This window comes from Colletotrichum siamense (assembly GCF_013390195.1).
Source record: "Colletotrichum siamense strain Cg363 chromosome Unknown KSG_Cg363_contig10, whole genome shotgun sequence".
Lineage (NCBI taxonomy): Eukaryota > Fungi > Ascomycota > Sordariomycetes > Glomerellales > Glomerellaceae > Colletotrichum > Colletotrichum siamense.
In genome coordinates this window covers 2,457,247-2,478,329 of record NW_023501023.1, presented here as the reverse complement: position 1 = coordinate 2,478,329, position 21,083 = coordinate 2,457,247, and the positions used below count along the sequence as shown (strand labels likewise).

The 21,083-nt window shown below is 55.4% G+C and overlaps 6 protein-coding genes across 6 annotated transcripts; 1 reads left to right on the top strand and 5 right to left on the bottom strand.

Moving 5' to 3' along the window:
- Positions 1 to 334: 334 nt before the first annotated feature.
- Reep2 (Receptor expression-enhancing protein 2) lies at positions 335 to 1,531 on the bottom strand (the record flags this gene model as incomplete). Its single annotated transcript, XM_036646389.1, has 3 exons — positions 335 to 1,166; positions 1,218 to 1,367; positions 1,503 to 1,531. 3 exons carry the CDS (start codon positions 1,529 to 1,531, stop codon positions 335 to 337), a joined length of 1,011 nt encoding a protein of 336 aa, XP_036488407.1.
- Positions 1,532 to 3,437: 1,906 nt separating this feature from the next.
- Positions 3,438 to 5,175, bottom strand: HNM1-3 (Choline transport protein; the record flags this gene model as incomplete). Its single annotated transcript, XM_036646388.1, has 3 exons — positions 3,438 to 4,640; positions 4,709 to 4,966; positions 5,041 to 5,175. The coding sequence occupies 3 exons, from the start codon at positions 5,173 to 5,175 to the stop codon at positions 3,438 to 3,440; spliced, it is 1,596 nt and encodes a 531-aa protein (XP_036488776.1).
- Positions 5,176 to 10,296: 5,121 nt separating this feature from the next.
- Positions 10,297 to 11,542, bottom strand: pelL-2 (Pectate lyase L; the record flags this gene model as incomplete). The annotated part of the gene is made up of 2 exons (XM_036646387.1): positions 10,297 to 10,831; positions 10,887 to 11,542. The coding sequence occupies 2 exons, from the start codon at positions 11,540 to 11,542 to the stop codon at positions 10,297 to 10,299; spliced, it is 1,191 nt and encodes a 396-aa protein (XP_036488777.1).
- Positions 11,543 to 13,314: 1,772 nt separating this feature from the next.
- yip1 (Protein transport protein yip1) lies at positions 13,315 to 14,436 on the top strand (the record flags this gene model as incomplete). Its single annotated transcript, XM_036646386.1, has 3 exons — positions 13,315 to 13,668; positions 13,728 to 13,813; positions 13,881 to 14,436. The coding sequence occupies 3 exons, from the start codon at positions 13,315 to 13,317 to the stop codon at positions 14,434 to 14,436; spliced, it is 996 nt and encodes a 331-aa protein (XP_036488778.1).
- An 856-nt stretch (positions 14,437 to 15,292) lies between these two features.
- Positions 15,293 to 17,428, bottom strand: pim1-1 (Protein pim1; the record flags this gene model as incomplete). The annotated part of the gene is made up of 3 exons (XM_036646385.1): positions 15,293 to 15,594; positions 15,642 to 16,239; positions 16,289 to 17,428. The coding sequence occupies 3 exons, from the start codon at positions 17,426 to 17,428 to the stop codon at positions 15,293 to 15,295; spliced, it is 2,040 nt and encodes a 679-aa protein (XP_036488451.1).
- Positions 17,429 to 19,400: 1,972 nt separating this feature from the next.
- Positions 19,401 to 19,896, bottom strand: CGCS363_v014535 (uncharacterized protein; the record flags this gene model as incomplete). Its single annotated transcript, XM_036646384.1, has 3 exons — positions 19,401 to 19,480; positions 19,539 to 19,736; positions 19,842 to 19,896. 3 exons carry the CDS (start codon positions 19,894 to 19,896, stop codon positions 19,401 to 19,403), a joined length of 333 nt encoding a protein of 110 aa, XP_036488779.1.
- Positions 19,897 to 21,083: the final 1,187 nt, after the last annotated feature.

The window sequence follows — 21,083 nt, the reverse complement described above, 5'->3', positions numbered from 1 at the left end:
CGATTGGATGGGAATCTCTCCTGTATAAATAGACCAGATCATATGGCATGGGAAACGCGCATAGACGCATAGGCATTTTACGTAGCGACAACAGCAGCTTGCCTTGATGAAAGACTTCATATCGGTTCGTGAGAGGGGACATCGACTGTTAGCGATGAGCCCCGTCTATTCAGCCCTGAACAAGAGGGGATTGAGGGGAGCGCAGTGCTTTCTGGTCCCCGAAGACGTCTTACAAGTCTGTCCATCCGATGCTCCGCCCGGCCGAATCTAGCAAAATCAGACGTGAAACCCACAAAACTCCGTAGCCCAGTTCAATCAAAAGAGAAGCGAGACACTACTTCTGCACGCCAGAGCTAGACCCACCGTCGGGATTCTCAGCCGTCGGCGTGGAGCCCCATCCGAACGGCATCCACGATGATCCCCCGCCCTGTCTCCGCCTCACGGTCCCTTCGCCGTCTTGGTCCTCGGCCCCGCTCTCAGCATCAATCTTTTCAAAATCGGTCTCGCTGCGCGACTTGCTCAGCCCGCTGTGCGCGCTCATTGGCCTCTGCGTAGGCTCGTCGTCGTCTGCCCCGTCCAGCTGCATGCTTCCCGCCCTGCCAGGCACCTGACCCTCGGTGACGGCAGCCTCACGCTCCAGAACTTTGAGGAGGAATGCCAGGCGCTCGCGCTGCGCGGCGATGAAGCTCGTGCGCTCGCCTCCCTGCAGCTCCGGCGGGATGAGGTTGCCAGACTTGGAGAGGTCCTGGTGCGGGTGGCCGGTCACGCCGCCACCGGTGGCTGCAGAGACGGCGCCGGCAAGGAGGTTGTAGAAGTCGGTGCCGGTGTTACCGGCAGGTGCCCAGCGCGCGGCAGGGACGCTAAACCGGGCGAGCAGCGACTGGGTGTAAGACTGAGAAGCCGGGGGCGGGGTAGCGGCTGGTTCAGGCTCGCCTGGGGGCAGGCCAAGAACGTTGGTCTTGATGAGCTCAATGGCGCGCTTGAGGTAGGCGATGCCAGCAGCCTTGAGGCGATCGTGGGCTTCCGAGATGAATTCTTCGATTTGGGCTTCGTTGTCTTGGAGGAATGGGTGGACGTGGGTCTGGTAGATGATGCGGGCGCCCTGGGTCTGGGGGAGGACGAGGTAGAGGAGGAAGAAAAGACGGATGTAGGCGTAGAAGGGGATCCTAGTGGTGTTAGTCGTTGCGATTGCAGAGGAGAGGGGAATTGCGACATACCAGACGAGAATCCATTCAGTCCAGGACTCGACGAGGAGCGCGCAGGCGAGGACGACCCAGTACATGAGCCATGGCGTCAGTTGGGCGGGGTCGGAGGTCTTGAGGGCCTTGTAAGAGGCGAAGAGGGGGAAGAGGAAGGATGCGATGGAACTACGATGCGGTGTCGCGAAGTCAGTGAGAAGTCCGGAATCGGCGGAGGGTTCCCGCAGAAAGAAGTATGGGGGAGAGCATTGGGGAGAACGGGATCGGAGGGGCGGCAGGGTGCCCCGCGCGGGCTGTACTCACGATAAGAGATGGGCGAATATGTCGAACATGGTTGCGCTTCGGGTGGGAGTATCGATAAGGGAAGCAGCAGGTAGGGAAAAGGTCGAGAAGGTGTGTGGGAGAGAAAGAGATGTTGTATCAGCGAAGAAGAGATGGATGGCGGCAGCCTTGCACACGGATCGTCCAGCGCACGCGCAGCGGCAGCGGGAACCTGATGGAAGAAGCTCAGCAGGGCAGCACAGCCGACGTCAGGCGAGGGGTTGCGCAGACGGGGTGGCCTGGCCGGACCGAGTCGAGGTGAAGGTTCAAGTAAGAGTCGGGGGCCTGCGTTCGAAGGGTTCCAGATCCCACGTCCCAGATGATCCCGTCAGGGCGCTGTGTAAGACGGAAAGTCGGTCTTAAGGTGAGGAAGGCGGAATAGCACTTGTACGACGGCGGCCAGTAGAGGTGGGAGGAGGTGCAGATGCAAGCAGCCGGTGCAGGTGTAGGCGCAGTAGTGGCAGTAGTGGCAGCAGCAGCAGCAGCAGCAGCAACCAGTGTCGGCGCTCGGAGGACGAGAGAGGTGAGGTGAGTGACAGGGTGGGGAATGGGGGTCCTGAGCACGCGGACAGAGCAGGTCACGGTGCAGGCACTTTCTCTCCAGGTCAAGTGAGCTCTCACACTCACCTTGGCGGACTCCCGTCGTGGCGGGGACACTGGAGGGGGGAGGGGGGCGCACCGGGGATCGTTTTGGGGGCGCACCTTACCCGCTAGAAGCCGCGCACTTGCGGTTGATCGGAGGGGCGTCGCAATGAGGAAGGGAGGGGCCTGGATGAGATCCTAGTGCGTGCCTGCTGCACCTGGATTGGCCGACGTCATTGAGGGGCGTCCGATAAGCCGATAAGGATCACTTAAGCGATGCTGAAACCGGACCTGGCAGGGACGACTCGACAACTCATGTTTTCATCTCATCTCGGTCCGTGGGCTGTTGCAGGGCTCACCGAGGCACGATGCCGTCTTTAATACGACGAGAAACCCCTTAATGAACACCTAGTCTTTGACAAAAGATATATATGTGGCAACGCTAAGGTTCGTGCCTGAGTCTGCCAGAGAAACAAACACCTGTCTTTGGTTGACGGTTGCATGGACCAGCCAGAACTGCGAGTACGCGTCCATTGACGAAGTCAAATGCCCATCTTACCCGACAGGAACCATGTTTTACCCCCAGGTTTCCCCCGTATCCAAGCGGCATGTGATGCTGTTAGCGCCTGTCGGTCCCGCACCCTGGCCAGGGCCCCAACATACCCCTCCGGAATGCCCCTTTCAGACATGCCACTGAGGCCGTCAAAGAAATTTTCGGGATAGGTAGCCAACGAACTGTCGAGAGGAAACTGAGAGTTCAGGCTACAGTCTGTGTTAACTCATCCTTTATGCTAGGCAGGCAACAAAGAACACGTTGAACAGCCACGTAGGCTAACCAATAGGCAGCACATGATTCTGTAAAGAACAACATGGCTCTACTAAATATGAATCGTGTCTTGAAAGAGCAGAAAACTCTCCCGTCGTTTCTCAGCTTCCGTCTTATTCGCATTCCGACAACTCTATCCCTCAAGTGTAGCCCGCATCAAATCTTATCACAGACTTGCCCTGCAGCAAAAGGCATTCCTGGAGCAACTAGAAAGAGCAGGTCAGCTGCAAGTCCCCGGCTGAAATTGTTCTTATTCTCCTTGACATCACAGTAGGGAGTTGCATTGAGGTTGAGACTTTTACTGCCATAGGCAAAATTCTCTTCTGGCAATAAGACGCCATTCTATATCCACGTACGGACTGCGCCATAGCCCGTGTATGTGTTGAATTAGGTTTAGTTCTGAACTCTAGTCTAAGTGTCTGATAACACCATTCTATCCGTTGAATAGAATACCTCGCAAATTACAAAGCCCTTTTTCCATGTACAATATCCGTCTAAGCTTCAGTAGACTAATCATGCGCTTCGACGTTTTCGATGGCAGTCTTGTTCAACCCAGGCCAGTGCTTCTTACCCCAAGTGTACCAGAAGCTCACTGCACCAACAACAACGACTACATACACCGGACCGGCGTAGTTCATCTCCGTACCCGTGACAGGGACGGTCTGCGGAAACGGCAGCCAGATGCTCAGATACATCGACCAAAGCAGCGCGTAAATGTTGATCGGCGTGCCCCAGCCCTTCGGCAACGACCATCCTCCGTACTGCACCTCATATTCCGGGCCGTGACCGATACGCCCCGTCATCCTGGCATGAAGCATGCAGGATATGGCGATGATGTACGAACTGTACAGACCTAGAGACGACAGAGCCGTGAACGCCGAGAAGATGGTTGCCGTGGCGTTGTTGCCAACCGTAAACAGCGATAGCAGGGTGACGATGACACAGGGCAGCCAGACAGACCTGACCGGGACCCGGTACTTTGGATGGATCTTGGCAAAGTACCGCGGCAGCCCTCCATCTCGAGCCCACGCCCACGTAATTCTCGACACCGACGCCAGCGAAGCAGCAACCACGCAGAACGTGATTATCAACAACCCGCACACCATCGCCGTCCCCGCCTTTGCGCCAGCCGCGTTGAACAGCAGCGGGATGATGGGATAATCAGACGCCAAAACATCATCCGGCTCGCCCATCGCAAACAGAATCGCCAAAATGATCCCATACGACATGATCCCATTCAGCACAATCGTCCACAACATCGCCCTCGGCACAGCCTGCTTCGCCCGCCGCACCTCCTCCGACATGTGCACCACGCCGTCGAACCCGATGAACCCCCACGCCGGCACCAGCATGCCAATGTTCCACGACACGAAGCCGTTCGTCCAGCCGGAGCTGACGGTGCGCTCGAAGAAGACGAAGTCGGCGCTCGCGCGCGGCGCGAGGGCGAGCAGCACGACGACGATGACGACCCAGAGCACGACGTGCAGCACGCCCGCGAGCAGCTCCATCCACGGGATCGAGCGGAAGGCGTACATGTTGATGAGCCCGCACGCGACGAGCTGCGCGACGATGACGAGCGTCAGGTGCCACGGCTGGAAGGAGTAGGACGGGTAGTTGGTGACGACGAGGCCCATGATGATGTTGGCTTCCGAGGCGGCGGAGCCGGCGAGCGCGGAGACCCAGGCGAACCAGGTTACCCAGCCTTGCATCCACTGACAGCAGTGAGTATCTTCTCAGCGTGGTCTTCCTGGTTTTGCTTGGGAGCTTGGGTGAGGCTTACCGTGATGAACCTGCGGTGCTTCTCGGGAGCGAGGAAATAAGTCCAGTGATACTGCGCTCCAGCAATCGGTTGGATGGTAGCGAGTTCCGCCATCGAAAGTGCCTGGGCCATTGCTCCCACGACAACGAGAATGATGCCCCAAGCAAGCGTCTGCGGTCCGCCGTTGTAAAAGGTTGCTCCCATGTCCATCGCCATAACTTCCCATGACGACATGAAAATCAGGGCGAACGCCAAAAGTTGCCAGAATGAGAACAGTCTCTGCGTGCGACGTCAGACTCTAGAGAACCATACGTCCACTCGCGCTTCATATCGAATTGGAGTTCGTTACTTACCCTAAGCGATGAACCGACATTGTCGTCGACCTGCGTGTGGGCGCTGCCACTCGTCTTCTCAGAAGAGCTAGTAGTGTTCACCGCAGCGTACTCGCCCTTGGGCTGCTGCATCTCGATAAAGTCGGCTTGTGCCATACTGTCGACTCTCACAAAGACACGTCAACTAACGATCACCATACAAAGTTTTCAAAATCATGGAAGAAATCCTGTCAAGAGGGGGCACCGCTGCCTAGAAAAGTCTTCGGTAACACGACCGGGTCATAAACAATGCCAAGACGACTAGACGATCTGGCCGCTGCACCTCTATCGCGCCAATCCGCCTTGAGATGCTCGGTACGTGGTGCGATGTGCGATGCGACCCTGAGACACATCGGCCCCAGTGCCGTGCAGGGCAATGTCCAGCTTCCCATTGGGTGTGCTGGGCGGGAAAACGCGAGATGGAGAGGAACTACGAGACCCCCAGCCATCTTGATGAATTGTAATGGCCGCTAGCAGGGGAAGGGATCTGTTTTTCTCGCCACTGATCGTTGCAGAAAAAGAAAGTTCTGCTGCAAGTCCGAGGTCGCGAATTGCGTCGCTGCTTTTTATTGGGTCGCTCGCTTGAGCAAGGGGGGAGACAAATTGAACATCTTGTCTTGCCGGGGGTGGACTTCCTCAACTTCATGGACGAGGCATGCTGTAGATACCTGCGAGAAGACAATTGAGTGATGAAAATGATGCAAAAACAATTGTGCTGAGTGGTTCCATGCGCCCATGTTGGTCACGCTTTTGGACGTAGTTGTCTATCACACGGCTGGAGGAAATCTTCAACAGGATGTTGCGCCTTGTTAGCACTCGCTGATTGATTACAAGTGCTATTCTGTTTCCTCAATGTATGAAATAGAATTGCGTCTTGCCTGTTTGCTTCTGGTCGTCAATCAGGACTGTTACAGGCACGGTTCTAATGTCTTCCGACACACTCTCGCTTGGCAGATGGGAAGGGAGACAAATTTCAGACACCACCAGTCTACACTCTGTCGTAGCGGCCTTTTTGCTGTTGGCCATTCAAATGGAGCTAATTTGAGTTGCTCGCCATTGCTCGTTTCTTCGTAAAGAAAATGACGCTTGCAAACCACACCGGCGACTTCCGGTGAAGTGAGTGACGCTCTTCAGCCATGTGTAAAACTCCGCAAGAAACATTCATGATACCACTCGGTCCCCACCTTAGGATGTTAGTCGTCTCGCAATGAGCAATATCTAAGATGATGGAACCCAAAAGGTTCCCCGGTCTAAAAGCGTTACCGGCTGTCTTGCTTTCAACTATATCGCCCGACATTTCATCATGGGTTGAGACTCCACATGTTTCAGTAACACAATGACCCATTCGTTGTAGGTATCTCTCAGCTTCAACACCAGTAACATCACTCAAATATTTTAGTATCTCCATCAGCATAATGTTTTCAGCTATCATGATCCGACAGCTACACAACCCACGCTGCTTCTTTCATTTGCAGATCCGAAAGTCCTTTCACGCAGAGGTCATCGCTTGCTCCACTCCAGCAAGCCCTAGCATCATGGGCCCATTCCACTGCGGGCCCGTCAACGCTTCCAAGGAAGCACAAAAGCATTCGCTCAGATCGTCTAGTTGGTTAGGATGATACGTTGTGGTCTTCATCACACAGCGCTCCGTGTTGACGGCGGTTCGAATCCGCCTCTGAGCAATGAGCAGATCGTGAGATCTTGCCTTTTTGCTTTTGGTCGTCCTGGATTGGAAGTTTGCAGTAGAACATGTGGGGCCCATTGGGATTGAAGTTGTCAATTCATCTTCGTTTATTCTTAAAGTCTGGAACCAAATATTTCATCGAACGCTTGACAGACAACCCATCAAGGTTGTCCACATGACAGATTTGGGAAATGCAGTAAAAACATTCTACCTGCAAATTGATATTTTGTACTTGGTAATCCGGAAGGATGTGGCACTCAAGCTCACATTATGTTTCTGAATAGCAGGAGGGTTTTCACGTCATGGTGCTATCCCATCCTCTACCCCTGAATCAACCAATAGAGTAGTGTCTTGACCCGCTACCCGCACCAAGGTAGGTGGCTTTCAGAAGTCAGAAGGGGGGAAAAGCCAGGTACCTCTTTGTCTTCCTACTGCTTTCTTTTCTTTCCTTCTCTTATTCTAACCTGCTATGCAGACAAATATGTAGCCGAGACGACTTCCAATGGACGAAGCGACCCTAGCAATCCTGGCAGACGCTGGGTATAATATTTATAGCTGGGTTTTTGACATTGATCCTTCTCGAGACTGCGATAAGCCGCTGTTTCGTTCTATCGGCGAGCGATGCTTCACGATTCAAACGACTTATCTGCACATTCCACCGCATCTGGGCTTCTTTTCGCCGGGGCCTAGTCGCTTACAAGGGATGGAAGCCTGCTTTTTCGCAAAGTTGGCTAGCTTCTATCTTATTTTCTACCCTTTTCTCGGCATGATGGGTCTTCTAGGGTTGTTGCCTCCCTCTTTTATGCGGAAGGCTATGCTCTTGCCTCCAGCAATGACTGTTATTGCCTGGATCCTGATGTGTATAGTAAGTGGCCAGGGTAGGCAATTTCTCGCTCTACTTCCACTGACATCCGAGTTCCAACAGACTCGCTACCTCGCACCGGCTTCCTTGCGACATGATGGAGCACCTCAAGGCGGCTGACGCTTACCGAAGGTCTTCACAGATTTCTCCAAGACGCGGAATGGCCTGAGTGATGCTTCTCGGTGCCATCTCTCGGGCCTGATAACTCTCGACCGTGGCCAATGACGCATTTGTGTCCATTCCGGCCCACTTTGTCCCGCCAGCAACAGAAAAATTCATGGTTGATCGACTCCTACTTCTACTCGTTGTCACAGCGAGTGAGAACTGATTTAAGGCGGGCTCGAATCATCGCAAACGCAGATCTGTCGGGTGTCATTGCTTATGGCATGTTTGCCATGACCTACGAGGGAAGCTATATGAGAACTCCAGAAGATGATCCGGATGACGACCACGATGAAGTTGTTCCTTTCCGGATGATAAAGAATGGGAGGAAAAGGATGCTTTGGAGATCAGGGATGCTCTCTGCAAGACTCGAGGTTGGCACTTCAAGAGGAAGGATGTATGGCTTAGAGGTATGTTGATTGAGCTGGTATCCGGCAACCTGCGATACGAGACATTGCCCAGCAGAGAGATACAAGGCTGCTAGCACAACGGAGACGGAAACTGGCCAGGCTTGAAACTCAAAGATTGGTTGAAGGATGTATCACAAAGTCCTTCCCATGTCATCTGGAACCAAACCAACCATTACTTCTATTCCGGAGAAAAGTATTGGCCGTCGAACGTCTTTGTTCTTTGCCTTTCTACCCTTGCCTATGTTCCGGAACGGCTTTGGCAAAGGCAAGCGAAGGATGATCTCCGCGTGGCATGCGACGCAGAACATGTAACCTCAATCCATCAATGAGTAGAACACAAGGTCTGCATTCTCTAATGACCTCTGATCGGTCCAAACCCCTCACCTCGGCGGTTGTCTTCTCTTATAGTACAGTATTAACACATGCGCAACCCTTTTTTTATCGTCTAACCATGCCAATGCAGGCGGTGCCGCGCCACAAATCCACCCTGTCCAAAACGCCATGCCATGCGGAGTCGAGTGAAGTTGTTCCAATACAGTTCCTTGATCCAGGAGGGCCCTCTCAAGCCTTGTCACAAAAAAGACTCTCAGCCCTCCCGGCCTCATTCCATCGTCGATCGTCCCTCCCCAGAACCGAGGTAAAACCCCCAGATTCAACCCCTCAACCGCTCACCGGTCCTTGTAAATCTTGGGCTTAAACCCCTCCTTCACCTCGGCCTCGGCCTCCTCCTTCTCCACCAGCGGCCCGATCTCGCTCTCCAGCCTCTCCCGCGCGCGCAGGATCTTGCTCTGCAGGTAGAAGCTGCCGCCCTTCTTCGGGTCGTTGGCGTCGAACAGCCGCTTGAAGCGCTCCATGACCTCGCCCGCGTTGCTCGCGCCCTCCTTGGGCGCGTCGACGTTGAGGATCTTGCACGCCTCGTCGAGCGTCATGCCGCCCGCGCCGCTCGCCTTGGCCGCCACGCCGCCGCCGTTGCCGTTCTTGGCCTGCGCGCGCGCGTACTCGGACGAGGCCTGCGCCTGCTTGTAGGCCGCGGCGAAGGAGCGGCCGACGATGCGGGTGCCGACGAAGAGGACTTGGGTCACGAGGCGGTAGGCCTGATTACAAGCAAGACTTGTTAGCACCTTGGAATAGCTTATACCATGTTTTGAAGTGGTGTTTCTGGGGTTCCGGCGGGTTCGGGGTGGAGGCGGAAGATGCGGTGGCGCATCGGAGGGGAGGGGGCGGCAAATGGAGACTCACCATCTTGACGTATTAGTCGCAGCAGGTTCTGCGGTAGAAATTGTAGATTGAAGAGGTTGTAGAGAATCGGAATGTCAGATCGCGCACGGTTCAGCGAGTGCGGATGTGGTGCGGTCGGACGGGGCAGTCGTCGCGAGGCAGAGCTGCTGGGCGTGGGGGTTTGACAGCGTCGCTGATGCCAGAAAAATCCATCACGATATGGAAATTGCCGACGAGAAATTCCGAGCTCTCCGGGTGCGGGTTTTACCGTTCCGGCCTACTTTTTTTCTTGCCTCTACGTCTGTGCTTGGTTCTTCACAATTCTGCACAACTGCGGCCATTCTCGCCAGCTGGTGCCAACAGGCGGGAACGCCCTCGGCCAAGATGGGTGGCCCTGGTGGATAAACATGATTCTGAAATTTGAGTTTGCGACCATCACCAAAAAGCTCCGCTGCGCTCGTGCCCCTTTTCTACGATAACGGGCTTGATATCGCCCTGATGAGCTTATTCTCACTTCATGTCAGCTGCTGCTGTCGATACGCAATAAGTCGGCCGAGAAACTTTGGCACGATGAACGCATGGTCCCATGCCGAGCTCTGGGAAGTTGAACACGAATGCCAGTCTCTTGGCCATCAACTACCCATGTGCTCAGCTCAAAATACGGCAAAATTCTGTGACTAAGGCTACCAGCTTTGATGGCAAACTACGATTCATGCACAGTGGCAATCGTACCACTTCAATCCAGCACTGATGCGACTGACTTTCAGAGAGTATGTACCGGTGGATTTATGTACTCTGCACAACGGCAGTCTAGCTAAGTATTTACGGCAAAAATAAGTATGTACAGAAGGGGACTGTTCTAAAGCATCGCGCCAGTGTTCACGATGACCGAGGACAAGGATTTAAGACCAGGTGGTGGTAGCACCAATAGCAGCGCCGGAGGTGGGAATCAAGAAGTTGCTCGCGGCAATCTTGCCGTTCGCCTGGCGCGCGCCCTTGACGAGGCTGACGTCGACGCTCTTGAAGCTGGCGTCGGACCACGTCGCGCTGCCGTCCCACGAGTTGCCGCTGCTGGTCGTCCCGCTGACGAGCGACGTCTGTCCGCTCTTGGCCGTCGTCTTGGAGTTGCCGCTCGCGATGTTGCTCTTGAGCGTCGACTTGGTCGTGATGGTCTGGAAGCCGACCGCGCCGTTGTTCCACGCCGTGTTGCGCGAGAACTGGAAGTTGCCCGGGTTCTTGTTGTCCGTGAAGCCCTTGGCCGCGTTCTGGAAGGCGATGCAGTTGGTGATGACGTGGTCCGCCGAGCCAATGTCCGCCGCGTCGCCGCCGCCCAGCTTGAAGCCGTTGCCGTCGCCCTGGAAGTCGGTGAAGCCCCAGCGGTTGACGCCGTTGCCCCAGGAGATGGTTTCCATGATCGTGACGGGGGACTTGAATTCCCTGTTGTGTCATGTTAGTTGTGCCAGGAAGGTATGGAAGGAGTTTGTGGCCTTACCAGAGATCGAGACCGTCGTCGACGTTCTCCCAGAGACGGGCACCCTTCAGGATGTTGCCTGTGCCGGAGCCCTCCTTGCAGGCAAAGCCGTCGGCGCTCTCGCCGTTCTTGCGGGGGTCGCGGTTGCGGTAGGAGTCGAGGTAGACGACCTGGTTGTTGCTCAGGGAGCCCTGCATCTGGAAGCCGGTCTCGTAGTTGTCGTGAGTGACGATGCGCTCAAAGTAGTTGTTGGAGCCGTCACGGAGGTACACGCCGTACGGGCCGTTGATGATGGTCAACTTGTAGAACTTCCAGTAGTTGGCCTTCTCGATGTGCAGCACGCCGCGGTCGGCGTTGGCGAGGGAGGCGTCCAGCGCGGCGGGTGTGCCGGGAAGGGCCTCGCCGTCAAGGATCACGGCCTCGTCGTTGTACGCCGTCATGGTGTAAGGCTTGGCGGATGTACCGCTCTTGGCGATCTTGATGTTGGTCGTGGGCGAGTATGTGCCGCCGCGGAGGTAGATGGTGTCACCAGCGACGGCCTTGTCGACGGCGCTCTGAATCGACTTCAGGGGCGCCGCGAGGGTGCCGGCCGCGGAGTCGGAGCCGGTGGGCGAGACATAGATGTCCGCGGCCAACACGACCGGCAAGATGGCCAGAAGGAACTTGTAGAGACCCATGTTTGCTGTGAAAGAGACCAAAGAGGTAGGAGAAGGAGAGACTGCAGCTGTGAGTGACTTACAAGAAGGATCAGCAAACATGCCGTGTTAGCCGGCTGCCATCAAGCTTAAATACAAAGCTTCGGGAAGCCAACAGGGAGCCCCCTTCGCCTTGACAGCTCTCGGCTTGTACCTTAAAGCGAGCAAGCTTCATTATCCAGAAGTCAAGGACCCAGGGCACCCAAGGGCCGTTGCCAGTCTATCTGCGGCCACCATTGAAGGACCCCCTGTCTTTGATTTGGGGTTGAAGAACAACATCTCGAACTCCCGTTGGTGGAAACAAAACTCCACAACCGTAGGGCACCTCATTGATGGAGTGCTTGGCCGCGCAAGGGAAAAAACACAGAAGGGCGGATCCATCGACATCTCCGTGGGAGAGAAATCCCGGCAATCGAGAGATTCGAGGAGTGCCCGGGATGGAGGGGTCCCCTGGGTTCGTAAGGCGGAAAAGTTGCGAGGCCTTTACGAAAAAAGACCTTCAACCAGTCGGGCCGTCCCCACGAAGCACAACACGCGCAAGTATTGTACTCGCCTGGATTATCTCACGTCCCCTCCATCTCGGAGAGCATCCGGACACGGACTCGATGGAACGTTGACCAGGGCTCTATTCGCATTAAGCAGGCACGCGATTCAGCAAAGCTGCCGGGCCATGTCGGTCTTTTCGATGGAAACGTGCCCGAAGGTGTTGATTGCATCTTTTATTGCGAGAACGGAGGAGATTGACGGATTGAGGCGAACCGCGAGACTTCTGCGAAGGAGGACCACATCACAATCTCACGATGTTCGTTTGAAAAAGCCGCATTTGGCTGTGGAGACAGGCTCAGTCCACTGCCGGTATTTGTGTGCAATGCCGTGGCAGACTCTCTGCTCATTGCAAGGCCCGGCGGGATGGGTAAGAAAGGGGGCCCCATATCCGAGGGCTTGGGGAAGCAGAAAACTGCCGCAGAATCTCGGGAATTGGACCTGCGGGATGCGCTGGGTGGCTCGAGTCTAGACTCCTCCCTGCAAGGAGGCACTTGCCTGTTCCAGACGGCGAACCACAGGGCAGAAGGGACGCTAATTCGAACGACCCAGACTCTGGGCGCCCTCTGGTATTTCGTCTGTTATCGGTACCAACGTTGATGACAGGAAAACTGGATAATGTTGTGTGACGTCGACTCTTTCTAGAAACAAAAAAAAAAGGGGGAAACAAGCATCGGCTGTTGTGGTGACACGAGGTGGTTATGCAGCGTTCATGAGCAGTTCATCTCAAGGTCTCGGCGCATCAGGGGGATGCTGAAAATCGGATGTTCTTCGCGCGAACCCGATTGCTGATTAGATAGTTTTATCGATAACGCCATCCGATAACACTATCGATACGGCCCTAGCTCTGTGCCTGACTAAAGCTGCGCTGTGGCCTAACATACCAGGCACCTACTGACTCCAGAGCTGGGCCCTGCCTGACGTGTGTTGAACCTCCAAAGAAGCTACATCTCCAACACCGACCGCCGCCCCAAGCTCGGGTGTCAAACTGTCCTCTCCACGCAAAAACCGCCCACCACTCCGGCGCAACGAGGCTCTCGAGCCAGCCACCTTTGCGACCGTTTCCAAAACCACTACAAAAACCCTTTCGAAGACGATTTCAACCTGATTCACGAGCAGTAAACCCGCACGAGAGCCTCGCAATACGACATCGACAGGGGGTGGGAAAAGCATCATTATTCGCAACTTGACGACAACATAAAACAAAGACAATGTCAAACTACTACCAACAACCATCCTACGGCCCAGGGCCCGGCCAGGGCGCCCAAAACCTCCAGTTCTACCCCTCCTCCTACTCCCCTGCCCAGGTCTCCGGCCACGCAACCCCACAACAGGCCTCCTACGGCTACGGAGCCCAGCCCTCCGGCTCGCAGTTCGGCGCTGGCGGCGCAGGCGGTTTTGGTGGTGCGGCCGCGTTCGGCGGCGCGGCGGGTGTCTCCGGGCGCATGGGAGAGCAGGGCGGTCTGCGGACGGGCTGGCTCGCGGCCTTCTCGACGGAGGGATACGACGGGGAGCCGCCCCTGCTGGAGGAGCTGGGCGTGAACTTTGGGCACATCCAGGCAAAGGTTCGAACGGCTCGCCCTACATATTTTCAATTCCCGAAAATGCTGATGACCTCTTGTAGACACTCGCGGTCCTGAACCCCTTCCGCCGCATCGACCAGCACCTAATGGACGACTCAGACCTCGCCGGTCCAATCCTCTTCTTCCTGTAACTACACCTCCAGTCCCATCCCCCCTCTCATCCGACGGGCCAACTGACAAACCTCACCTCGCAGACTATTCGGCACCTTCCTCCTCTTCTCCGGCAAAGTCCACTTCGGCTACATCTACGGCCTCGCCCTCCTCGGCAGCACCTCCCTGCACGTAATCCTCTCCCTCATGACCCCGACCGACGTCCACCCCTCCGCAACCTCCTCCGTCCCAGGCGGCGTCGGCGCCCCCCAATACGGCGGCGCAGGCTACCCCGGCGCCGTCGACTCCCACGACCACCCGGCCGCCGCGGCGCGCACCGGCCACTTCTCCAGCACCCTCACCTTCGCCCGCTCCAGCTCCGTCCTGGGCTACTGCCTGCTGCCCATGGTCGCCACCAGCCTCGTCGGCATCGCCATGCCCATGGACACCCCGCTCGGCATCGTCCTGACCACCATGGCCATCCTGTGGAGCACCTACTCCGCCAGCGGCATGTTCTGCGCCGTCGGCAGGATGAGGGGCATGCGCGGGCTCGTGGCCTACCCGCTCGCGCTCTTCTACGTCGGCTTTGGTATCATGGGCATCTTCAGCTCGAGAGGCAGCGGGGCACTGATCAAGGCTGCTGCTGGGGTGAAGGCGTGAGAGCAGAACGGGATGGGGGGCTGCATATACAAAACTCAAGTTGTTGAATGAGGCGCAGATGCGGGAGCGGTGCCTTGCAACTCTAGTGGGGATGTTCAAAACGGGCGAAGGAGTCCATAGGTGTCCAAAAGGAGTCATGAATGGATAGACAGAAGACAACAGCGTGAGGCATGTCAGCCATCAGAGGCTCAGCAGGCGAGACGCTTCAATCACGTCACTGTACAATAGCATAATCATGTTCAGACGAAGCCAGAATAAAATTTTGATAGTCCAATGCCCTGCCTCCCCCTTCCGGTGCTTGAAAATGCGTCAATGCTGAGTAGCCCTCGTGATACCTTCGAATGATAACAGCGTCGAAGGTGTGGAAAAAGCGGGGCCATCCTAATATTACAATGAGAGACTTTTCTTCAGCCTCGCAAACAAGAGCCGCGCGGTGAGAATTCATCTCCCGCAGGCCAAACAAACGGGGCTTCGATGAGCTGAGTCGCCCTTGGTATCATGAAATGACTTCCTTGAGGCCGTTCATTATGTTCCCATCCGTTCCATGCCTTGCCGGAGCCCACTGCAGCTCTCATGAGAAGAAATGTCTATAAGCCCGTTCGCCGGACGACCAAAAATCCAAAATATTTCATGCGTTTGCGCAAAAAAAAAAGACGCTCTTGCCACAGAGGCGAGCAACAAGATATCGGAACCCTGGAAATATGTCCATGACTTGATCCTTGCGTCAAGTCCATCTGTTTCCCCTTCTATTGACGGCCCTCAAACTCATTCATTATGCGTGATCTGTTGGATCTGCAGTCGTCATGCGCTCGTTTCGATACATGCCCCACGGGTGAGGCTTCACGCGCTCCAGTGCTCAGAAGACGGGCCTGAAGCCTCCGGTAGCTGGCTGGCCGTTCGAGGTGAAGACCATGCCGTTGGTCTTGGGAACATCGGCGACACCGCCAAGAACGGAGTACTGGCCTCCAGCGCCGGCAAAGATAATCTTCTTGTCCTTGACAGCACTATTGTCAATCGTTGTAGGAGTCTCGATGTCATCGGTTGTACCCTGGCCAGTCTGGTAGTTGGCGGAGAAGCCCCATGAGTGAGCAACGCCCTTGGAGTCAACTGCGATGTTGTTGTCAACACCAGCAGCGACAAACACGCAGTTCGCGACATCTGAGACTAGTTAGCAACATTCAACGCATGTAAATGGACTCACGTACCCTCAACGATGGTAGGCTTAGACAGGATGCGAGGGTTTTGGCTCTCATCCTTAATGACGTTCTCGGCATCAAGCTCCTCGATGGGAATGCCAACCTGGTGACCATCAAGACGACCCCAGGTCAGGAGCTGGCCCTTCTCTGTGCAGGCCAAAGAGTGGTGCTCGCCGCCGGCAATGTGCTTAATCTTGTAGTCCTTGAGGGACTCGACAATGGTCGGGCGGAGGATGACAGCATCGTCCTCACCGGCACCGCTGGAGATACCAGTCTCGGCAAAGTTGTTCAGACCCCAGGCCCACACGACACCGTCCTTGTCCATGGCGAAGCTGTGGTAGGATCCGCAAGCAATGCGGTTGATGCGGTTCTTGGGAAGACCCATGCTCTGGGGGACCAGGGAGGCAAGCTTGTTGCGCTCAATGACACGGCGACCGAGCTGGTTCTGCTGACCGCAACCCCATGCGAGGACGGTGCCCTTATTGTCCAGGGCAAGAATGTGGTTGGAACCGGCAGCAAGAGCGGTGATGTTCTTAAGAGAAGGAATGAACATTGGGGTCATCTGAATGCTGATCTTCTCGGTGAAACCAAGGATACCATCGCTCGACTGATTTCGGTTAGCATGTTTGCAGTGTTCAAGAGGAGAGAATACTTACTCTGAAGGTACCCCAGCCATAGACTCTGCCATCCTCAGTCAGCGCAAAGGTGGCGCTGTCACTAGCAACGACCTGGGTGAACTTGGCCTCGGGAGCGAAGTGGGTAGAGTCAACAGCAGTAGGCGTGCTCTCGCGGGGGTTGATACCGCTGTCCTCGTCATTCTCCTCATCTTCCTCGTCATCGACGTCACGAACGCCGCCCTCCCAGGTGGTCTCGCGACCAAGAGCGCCCTGGTCGTTGACACCCCATGTCAGGATCTTGTTGTCCTTGGTAAGGGCGGCAGCATGCATGCCACCGCAGGCAATCTGAACGACACCAACATCCTTGGCATCGAGGAAGGGGTTCAGGCGGGGACGCTTGACATCAGTAACCTTCTTGGGCTTGTGCTTGCTGCCGAGACCGAGCTCGCCGGAGCTGCCCTCGCCAAAGACGTAGATGTCGAGGATCTGTGTGGGAGCAGAGTTGATCTTGGCGCCAATCTTGTGGGGATGGGGCTTGGGAGCAGCAGTGGCGGTCTTCTTGGTGGCCTTTACCGGCTTGACAACCTCGGTCTCCTCATCAGACTTGGCAGACTCGGTGGCCTGGCTGTCGACCTCGGTGGACTCGGCTTCCTTTGCCTTCTTGGCCGTGGGCTTCTCGTCCTCAGTCTCGTCGGGGCTGACCTTGCGCTTCTTAGCGGCGGGACCAGCCTTCGCCTTGGGTGCAGCGGTCTTCTTGGTATCTTCCTTCTTCGCGGCAGCCTTCTTTGGGGCGGCCTTCTTGGTCTTGGACTCGTCATCCGTCTCAGCAGCCTTCTTTGCGGCAGCAGCGGTCTTCTTGGGCGCAGCAGCCTTCTTGGCGGGCTTGGTAGCTTTGGTTGTCTTTGCGTTGCTCAGCTTGCTATCGTCGGCGGACTCAGCGGCGGACTCCTCCTCGGGCTCCTCGTCCTCCTCGAGCTTGCGCTTCTTGGAGGCGGCAGTCGCGCCATTGGTGGCAGCCGCCTTCTTCGCAGCGGGCTTCGCAGCAGGCTTCGCGGCAGGCTTCTCGGTCTTCTTGGCAGCAGCAGCCTTCTTCGTCGCGGCAGTGGTAGCAGCGGCCGTCTTCTTCGTGACGCCGCCCTTGGGCGCGACGCCCTTGTTGGTAGCAGCCTTGGGAGGCATTGTCCGTCAGGCGATGTCTGTGTTGGGTGGTTCGGAGAAGACGCGTATGAAATGTGTTAAAAGCAGGTGGAAACGGGGTAAACAAGAGATGGCAATCGCTGGAACGGACGTTTGCGATGCGAATTACCGTGTTTTTATGATGTTCTGGAAACAAAACAGACCAGAATCGGGAGGGATTGATGTATTGTGGAAAAGTGAAAGAGAAACAAAAAGGTGTTCCGAGGAAGGTGACGCGACCGGAGGAGCAGCTTTGTATTTTCTTGGGCCCAGGAATTCTTGCCAAAAGCAGGGGTGGCGCTTTGTGGCCCAAAGCCGTCCATGGCCTGCGGCGGGTGGGCTCCAGAGTGCTCGGGTGCCCACCACAGGGTCCCAGTGTCCCTGTCCAGTGGTACGGCGCGGCACCTTCGCAGTGCTTCTGGGCGGGCTGTTGTGTGCCGCGGTGGCCCGAGCTCCAGGGCCAATTGCGTCGAACTGCAGAGCTCTTTCCTTGGGAAGCTCCTGACCGCCCGTCTGCACCTGCCCGTTCCATGCGGCAGAAAAGTCGTTGCAAAATATTTTTAGTGGAGCTTCCGGTGAGTCGGGGAACGTTCGCATCGTCTGTCGATGCCCCCAGAGGAAGGCGCGACCCACGCCACGACGAGACCGGAGCTTTGCATTTTTTTGACCACAAAATGACGATGAAAATCGAGCGGCCCCAGCTTCTTTTTCCAGGCGCCTCTATATGTACCCAGGTCCGAAAGCTCAGTGAATATTCAAGTGTCGTGGCGAGAACTGGTCGCCTCGCTCATGTCAGCAGCACCTGCAACAGTGGTCTTATTTTACTAACACGACTTCGCCTCAGCTGCAATCTCGATAAATGAACTACCCGGCCGTTCATCCCAACGATCGATCTCGCTTGTCGCTCTTCAGCCGACGGGCATCAGGTCACCCTTCCAGCTGTCACTCCAGCTGTCACCTGGTTTCGGTGCTTTCATGAAACGTCGTCCCCCTTGGCTGGCGATCCGACTTGAATGAAGCTGCATCAGGCCTGGATGGCGTGTCATTCGGGCTGCATGCTGGCCGTATGCAGGTCGCCAGCCCGAGGAGCCTGAAGAGAGACCTCTGATGACAAAGAGCCCGGTTAGACCCATTGGTCCGCGCCAATTCTGTGGAATCCTGCAGCGAATGTTCCATGCATATCAGTATCCCCAGAAACTTTACCCGTTGGTCTATCGTTGCCTGAGTGCCGTCCATCGTGGTTGGTTCTGGTTTTTTTTCTTTTTTTTTCTTCTCATTGGTCGCGGGCAGCCGCAAGACGTTGACTTTCCGAGCCCCTTATTGGTGACAGGGCCCCGAACGGTCCGGCACCCCCGCGAAGCACCCACCAGTCCCGGTTCTGACCATCTCCGCAACAATCTCCCCCAGCATCATATCATGTCGCTGTCTGCAATACATAAAGTCTTCATAACGATAACGATGAAGACGAGTGGGTCGATTGAAGCACAGACAGGACCCTGAATGCCCTGCCCTCAAGCGAGGCCGGATGCTATTTCCGACCAGCTGGTCCTTTGTGGCAGGCAAAGGCTCAAACGTACTTGTAGACGGGCCATTATTAAAGTCAAGCGGCTCAGTATCCCCGACCGTTGTTCCTAGTGCCTCGAATAGTTTGGCAAGCTTGCTCTATCAAGAACAAATTCAAAGGAGGTCCAAACGAGGACAGTAAATGTCAGACAACATTTCGAACAACGAAGACCGACATTCGAATAATTCGAATGAGCACCATGCAATGTGTTCCTAAGAAAGTGATTCTTATTCGTTGTACTTGCTCCATGCCGATGCTGTTTTTAGCAGGCAGCTTCTCACACCCCAACGCCGCCATTTTGTTTGTCACTCAGAAACCGCCCATGCCGAGTCCTGTCCAACCTCAATCCCAACTCAACGCCAGTCCGAAAATGCAGGAAACGCCACAAATGCAAAATGTCTCAGAACCCGCTTAGCGGCGAGTGGTGAAGTCAATCTCGTGCTCACTGGGGTTGAACGAGCCATCAGAGGCCTTGTCACACGTGCAGGCGTCTACCACATCGTCAGCAAACATGATCCAGAGGTGATGCGGCGGAGGAGAACTACATACCGGCAGGTCTGACGCCGCAAGAGCAAGTCGCACCCGCAGGCTTGACGTTCTCGGTGCCGGCGCGGTCGCAGGTGCACTCACCGGCGGGACGGGCGCGGCACGAGCAGCGGGGTCCGGAGACGGCGTTCTCGGTAGAGGCCTTGCTGCAGGAGCAGTGGAGGGCGGACTCCTTTCCGCAGGAGCACTTGGCTTGCTGGGCTGGAAGGTCGAAACATGGTCAGCTTTGTTGGTTCTGGCGGCGGGGTTGAGCAGGTGTGGAGGGGACCACGGCGTGGGGGAGGGGAAACGTGGGAGGGAACGTACCGCAGACGCACTCGGCGCTCTTGCCGCAGCAGGTGGTGGCCTTGTCGACAGTCATTTTGGTGGTGGTTGTTGGAGTGAAGTTGGTGGAAATGTCTGTTGTTTGTTGTGTCGTGAGACGAAAGGTAATTGAGCTGGATATGGTGGTGTGAAGTAGAGTTTGAGTGATGACTGATGTCTTAGGGTAATAATCTCATGAAGACGGTCGAGAAAAGGGTCCTTTTAAGCAAGTGCTGCTGCAGGGAAGGAGCGGCCGAGAACCGACGTCACGGTTCCTGAATGACACCGCGGACGGCCCCTGCATGCGGTCATCAACTCGCCCGCTATTGGCTGTAGATCTTTTTGACCAATGAGAGGCTTTCAATTTCTAAGACGGAGGCGGGTTCCGGGTCGGCCCATTTTTCGTGGCCTGTCAGCCCATCTGCAATTGCATGACAACTGCGCGAGTAATGAAGAATTGCCGATGTCCCTTGGGATGACTGTGGCCTAGACTTTGGATTGTGGTTCCATCTGCCTTTTTGGGACGACCGGAGTTGGTCAGCAACTTGTTGGTTGCTGACCTTCTTCAATTGCTGTGCATCTTCCACTTGGTGTAGGGCTTGTCCATCAGATGAATTGACAACAAACACACCCCAGCATTTGGTATAGCAGCATGACTGGATGATTGGCTCCCGTACTGATCCTTAGCAACCAAGTACGCAATCTGGTACGCATCTCGTTGAAAGTAACCAACCACATCTTTCATCGACCAGAAGGCAGAAGCTAGAGTAACCCAAATTCAAATCACAAGTTCACTTCTCTTTTGAGAATCTAGCTCTATCCAACTAGACCTTTTAAGCTATGACACCCCGCTAAGCGCGAAAAACTCCAAGTCATTGGAGTTGGACCATCTCGCTCATCGCCATGATAGTATCCTCCCCAATAGACTTATGACCAATCAAACATATCTTCAATGCTCTTATTAAATGGACTTTTCATCTGGATAAAGACTAGATAGACGCAAACCAGTAATGAAGTCTTCGGTTTCCATGAAATTGGTGCGTCTTGTCCTCGGTTTTATTGTAAAAAGCACGAAATCTAGGTAAGCCTTTCATCCATAGACTTGGGGAGACCGCTCGATGTCGGGGTTCTCACAATTATCACTAGGGTCATCTGGCCACACGACATCGTCAATTATCCATGGGCTGTTGTGAGAATTAAAGCACTTTGCCCGCATGATATCACATGATGCACAACAGACAAATA